The sequence below is a fragment of the Opisthocomus hoazin genome, chromosome 5 (assembly GCF_030867145.1).
Source record: "Opisthocomus hoazin isolate bOpiHoa1 chromosome 5, bOpiHoa1.hap1, whole genome shotgun sequence".
NCBI classification, from domain to species: domain Eukaryota; kingdom Metazoa; phylum Chordata; class Aves; order Opisthocomiformes; family Opisthocomidae; genus Opisthocomus; species Opisthocomus hoazin.
Window position 1 is genome coordinate 87,093,603 of NC_134418.1, and position 6,000 is coordinate 87,099,602.

The 6,000-nt window shown below is 57.2% G+C and overlaps 1 protein-coding gene across 1 annotated transcript; it reads left to right on the top strand.

The window, feature by feature from the left end:
* The first annotated feature begins 2,658 nt into the window (after window positions 1–2,658).
* On the top strand, window positions 2,659–4,715 carry LOC142361514 (permeability factor 2-like). Its single transcript, XM_075422115.1, has 4 exons — window positions 2,659–2,764; window positions 2,896–3,022; window positions 3,098–3,181; window positions 3,449–4,715. The coding sequence occupies exons 1-4, from the start codon at window positions 2,659–2,661 to the stop codon at window positions 3,474–3,476; spliced, it is 345 nt and encodes a 114-aa protein (XP_075278230.1). The 3' UTR covers window positions 3,477–4,715.
* Window positions 4,716–6,000: the final 1,285 nt, after the last annotated feature.

Genomic DNA, 6,000 nt, shown 5'->3' on the forward strand with positions numbered 1-6,000 from the left:
GTGCGATGAGGGCTTCACGCAACAAGTCTCTACCCTGAAACCCAAGACGACTGCGTGCAGAACCAGGCTGCTGTCGAGCTGGTGCTTTCCAAAGCAGAAAGCCTGTTTGCACAGAACATGGCCACAAAAAGAAAAACAAACTGATAGCACGGGAAAGATTTTCCCAAATAAACAACAGCCAGCACATAAAGCCATATCTCATAAACAGCCACGAGCCAGGAAACGTTAGTTTATATAGAGGGTGAGGCGGTGGGGGGAACCTGAAATATGAGGAGAAAAAAGTCAGAAAACAGTTCACAGAGACTATATTCCCCGCATTTTAAAGCTAGTCTGTGTCTTCAAGTTCCCTTTGCATCTGGCGCACCTAGCATATCACTTCAGGCTCTACTCTGAATATTTTTGTACTGGAGAAACAGAATTCTCAGTATGAAAATGTCATTTTCCCCTTGGCTCCTTGTGAGGAAGTTTCACAATAATAGGGAGGGTGGCAGCTGAGTTTTGGGGCTGTGGAGCAAGGACTAGCATCCAGGGTAGCGTCTGATAGCTGGTGCTTAACTATTGAGCCAGAACCTGTAGTGCTTTCAGAAAACTGATGAGCGAGGCAGAAGGAATTACAGACGGGTAGGAATTAGGTATTTTCTCCCTACCCTCTGGCACGATGAGAGGATGGAGAGAAATACAAACCCCCACCGCTCCGAGATCTTCCCCTCCTGGTTACCGCAGCGCTGCCATAACTCCCTGCAGGGTGGCAAAAGCGAGAAACAGCCCAGTGCCCCGGGGCTCACCGGTCCGAGGGGCCCAGAGCCACCGAGACCGCACGGCAATGCCCGGAGCAGCGAGCTCACACCCAGCCCCAAGAGGAGGAAAGTCAGCTCCTTAACGGCAAGGCGGCCAAACTGGTCAGTGCAGGGACCTACCTGACGGACTAATTGTGAACACAAAGTTACCTCTGTTCTCACCTTCCCTCTTCCCGGCAATGTTTTGCAATTAAGCAGAGAGGTGTTTTACGAGCTTGCAGACACTGCACTAAGAAATCAGTCTGTGCTGTCATCTCCCCCTGCCCCAGTTAACAGAAATGAGGTGTCCGTTGCCTAATATTAAATTGGTTCTTTTGCTGCCCAGGTCAAGGAAAAAAAAAATTAATGCAATTACTACATTTTTTTAAAGATCTTAGGGGAAAGGTGTTCAAAAAACATGCAGATGTGGCACTTTGGACATGGTTTAGCAGGCATGGTGGTGTTGGGGTGATGGTGGGACTTGGTGATCTTAGAGGTCTTTTCCAACCTTAATAACAATTCTATGATTGTAAAAGTTTTAATCACTCTGCCCCAGAAGGGACACCAGCAGTCCAAAGCAAAGCTGGAGGACTGAAATAAAGCAATGATGTGTGATCTCCAAAGACTGGGAAGACAGGGTGGGATGGCTGTGGCCCCTCGGGACTGCACCTGCTGCTCAGGGGCATCCCGGGATCCTCCGGCAGGCTTCAAGCCTGGACATCTTTCCAGCCGGCTGGAGAGGGCCCCGCCGCTCGCTGTTCTGCAGAACATTCAGGGCTCTGTGCTTTTCAGCTAAGAATTAAACCCCCAGTGAAATTACCGCGTCCGTGGCAGAGAAACCCAGGTGCTAAAATTCAGTGTGAACCTGCTGGAGAGCCGCTCTGTGGAGAGGGACCTGGGTGTCCTGGGGGACGAGACGACAGGTTAACCATGAGCCAGCAGCATGCCCTGGGTGCCAAGAAGGCCAATGGGATCCTGGGATGCATTAGGAGGAGTGTGGCCAGCAGGACGAGGGAGGTTCTCCTTCCCCTCTGCTCTGCCCTGGTGAGGCCCCATCTGCAGTGCTGTGTCCAGTGCTGGGCTCCCCAGTTCAAGAAAGATGAGGAGCTACTGGAGAGAGTCCAGCGCAGGGCTACGAGGGTGATGAGGGGACTGGAGCATCTCTGCTACGAGGAGAGGCTGAGGGAGCTGGGCTTGTTCAGCCTGGAGAAGAGAAGGCTGAGAGGGGACCTAATAAATGCTTATAAATATCTGAAGGGTGGGGGTCAGGAGGATGGGGCCAAGCTCTTTCCAGTGGTGCCCTGTGACAGGACAAGGGGCAACGGGCACAAACTGAAGCACAGGAAGCTCCAGCTGAACATGAGGAAGAACTTCTTCCCTCTGAGGGTGACAGAGCCCTGGCCCAGGCTGCCCAGGGAGGTTGTGGAGTCTCCTTCTCTGGAGATATTCCAGCCCCGCCTGGACGCGGTGCTGTGCAGCCTGCTGTGGGTGACCCTGCTTGGGCAGGGGGTTGGACTGGGTGACCCCCAGAGGTCCCTGCCAACCCCGACCATTCTGTGATTCTGTGATTCTCCCCGGAGGCAGCAGACGGAGGATTCAACGCCTCCGTTGCCACCAGCACCTTCCAGGCTCCCGGCTTTGGGGAGCAGCCGGGCTGGGTTGCGGGCAACCCCCAGGCTCGGTGCCTGAGGCGCAGTCCGCGCTGCGGGAGCTCCCCGGCGGCGCAGACCCGCGCCGCCAGCCCCCGGGCCGGGCCGGGCCGGGCCGCGGGCGAGCCCCGGCGCCCGAGGATGCGCGGGGAGGAGAGAGAGATGCGTGACGGCGCGTGAATCACGCTCCCGCCGCCCGAGAGCTGCCGGGCCGATAAAAGCCCCGGCGGGCCATGGGTCCGCCCAGACCGCCCGCCCCGGCCATGGCCCCGCTCCGCCGCCTCGCCCCGCTCCCGCTGCTGCTCCCGCTGCTGCTGCTGGCCGCCGCTCTCTGCCGGGGTAAGCGGCGGCGGGCTCGCCCGGCAACCTGAGCCGGGGGTCCCCGCCGCGGCGGGGGGCTGCGGGGGGCCGCGGGGGGTTGCGGGGGGCCGCGGCGTGCGCCGGCTGAAGAGGGTCCTCCCGCCCGCCAGGGGCGCCGCCGGCCGGGGAGCTGCGGTGCCGCTGCCCGCGGACGCTGTCGGAGGTGATCCCGCCGCGGCGCCTGGCCCGCCTGGAGCTGGTCGCCGAGGGCCCGCACTGCGCCGTGCCCGAGGTCATGTAAGTGCCCGGCCGCGGGTCCCCTCCCCGCCCGGCCCGCCCGGCCCCGCGCTCACCCGCCGCCTCGCCCCGCAGAGCCACGACGAAGCGCGGGCAGACGGTCTGCCTGAGCCCCGCCGCGCCCTGGGTCAAGCTGCTGCTCGCCAGGATCCGCGGCAGGTACCGGCCGTCGGTCGCGCTGCGTGCGGGGCGGCGCGGCGCGGGTGCCGCGGGGGTGGCCTCTCTGCTGGGTGGGCACCCGCGGCCAAGGCGCGGTGCCACGCCGCGTCGCCGGGCCGGCGTGGCCCACGCTCACCGGCAGGCTCCTCTGCAGAAGACCCGTCCGCTGCGGGACTCCCTGCCGGGGCCGTGCGGCGGGAGGTAAGGAGAGCCTTCCCGGCTGGCTCCGGGATTTGAATTCTGCCTGTTCTGATTTTTGTTTTCAAGCTCTGAGGGAAGAAGCGTCTCCAGATGAAGCCACCTGTGTTTGCCAGGAGATGCCGGGAAGGGGTTGCTGGGAGAAGACACTAGCCCGACGCTCTGGTTTTGCTCAGTTTCTAGACCAGCCATTCTATCTTCAGTCCCTCTAAGACTCTCCCCTCCCCTCGTATTTATTATTTCCTGTTCCTACCTATGTATCTGAGCTGAAGCGACTGAATCCATTTGATAAGACGGCGCAGGCTTTTCTAGGCACCTCTTGGCGACGTTGCTGCAGTTCCTGCAATCCATCTGAACCCAAGGAAGAACTTCTTCCCTCTGAGGGTGACGGAGCCCTGGCCCAGGCTGCCCAGGGAGGCTGTGGAGTCTCCTTCTCTGGAGATATTCCAGCCCCACCTGGACGTGGTGCTGTGCAGCCTGCTCTGGGTGACCCTGCTTGGGCAGGGGGCTGGGCTGGGTGACCCACAGAGGTCCCTGCCAACCCCTGCCATGCTGGGATTCTGTGATTCTGTGATCCGAGCAGCCCCACCTTTGTGCAAGCTCCCTCTCTCCAAACGCGATTTGCCAACAAGTTCTTACAAACAGCACTACTGTCCGAAGGGAAGTGGCTCCGTCGTGGAGACCGCTGCGCAGACGCCTGCGGGTGGCCCGACGCAGCGAGGCGCGAACGGGCGGTGTTGCTGAGAGCATCAGGAGCAACCGGGTCGCGACGTCCGAGCGCTGCCTGGCCCTTCGCGTTTTTAGTGCCCGGTCGGGATGACACGGGAATAAAACGTGGCGGAAGCAAGCGCGGTGCCGCGCTGCCACGCTCAGCCTGCTGCCTCGGGTGCCCGGGTGGGCTCAGAATGCTTTGCTAAATCATCCTGCCCCGCCGTCGCTGGCTGGCGTTTGGTGTAGAATGCCGAGGACCTTCCTGCGCAAGGCGCTGCTCGGTGAAATCACAGCCAGCTTGCTCCCGAAGTCTCACTCTGTTCAATACTTGCAGCAGTTTAAGAATGGCCATGAAATTGTGGGGTTTTCACGCTGAGATTGTTCTGGTCTCTGACAGGATAATGTTGGGGTTGGTATGTTTTTAAATGAGTTTATATTTAATTATTTGGTATTTATACACACGATGTAAAGGAACAGTAAATGTTCTGAAAAGGCTTAGATATTTTATGTCTACTTGTATGACATACTGTCATGATTCATATAGAATAAGTAATTTTCCTTACTCTGCTTTGGAAAAGTGTATTTCTGTAGAAAGGTGGATTTATCATGAAATGATAATGTAATGAAATATAATGCAATAAAAATATTTTCTTGTCGAAAACTATCCTGGGTTTTTTGGTGAATTCCATGTTAAGCTGGACCTGTGTCCCAGTGTCCGTTTGGCTGGCTGGGAGCCGGGAAGCAGCTGCTTCTGTGCGTGCCCAGGGGTTCCTGGGCACGCCGGCGGCCCAGCTCTCGCTGAGGGGCCGGGGACACTTTGCGCTGAGCACACGTGCTTTTAGATTCAGAGGCACCTCATTGAAACCCTTCCCTCGGAGCTGCCAAAGTGACGAGAGATTAATGCCAGGGTGGATGTACTGAACTGTGTCAGGAATAGTGTGCTTGGATCAGGAATGGTGTGGCCAGCAGGAGCAGGGAGGGGATCAGGCCCCGGTACTGGGCACTGGCGAGGCCGCACCTCGAGTGCTGTGTTCAGCTCTGGGCCCCTCACTCCAAGAAGGACATTGAGGGGCTGGAGAGTGTCCAGAGAAGGGCAGCGAGGCTGGGGAGGGGTCTGGAGAACAAGTCTGATGAGGAGTGGCTGAGGGAGCTGGGGCTGTTCAGTCTGCAGAAGAGGAGGCTGAGGGGGGACCTCATTGCTCTCTACAACTGCCTGGAAGGAGGGTGTAGTGAGGCAGGGGTTGGTCTCTTCTCCCAGGTAACCTGCGATAGGATGAGAGGCAATGGCCTCAAGTTGCATCAGGGGAGGTTTAGATTGGATATTAGGAAAAAATTCTTTACTGAAAAAGTGGTCAGGCACTGGGCAAGGCTGCCCAGGGCAGTGGGGGAGTCCCCATCCCTGGAGGGGTTCAAAAAGCGTGTAGATGTGGCCCTACGGGATATAGTTTAGCGGGCATGGGGGTGTTGGGGTGACGGTTGGACTTGATGACCTTAGAGGTCTTTTCCAGCCTTAATGATTCTATGAATCCAAGTCCATCCCTGCAATATATGGGAACTTCTATTCTGGCTTGACTTAAAAGTGGGGCCGTGCATCAAGTTAACATGTTTTGCTCTGTGGGAAGGAGCAACAGTGTCTGCTGCAGTAAGACACCATGACAGTTTACAAGTGGAAACAGTGAATTTGTTTCTGGAAGAATAATTTGTTCAGGTCCCAGCTGTAACAACGAGCCCTGACACCTTTTAAGGCAAAGAATCTCCATCTCTGGATTCTTGTTCAATGTGCGTTTCTAGCGCAAACAATGTCTTCAATCACTAGGTGCATTGTACTTAGTGACAGAAACATCAATTGCTGTTTGCTCATGACATTCAGTAGAGCCTTATCTGAAGGTATAACCATACCCTGGCCTTGT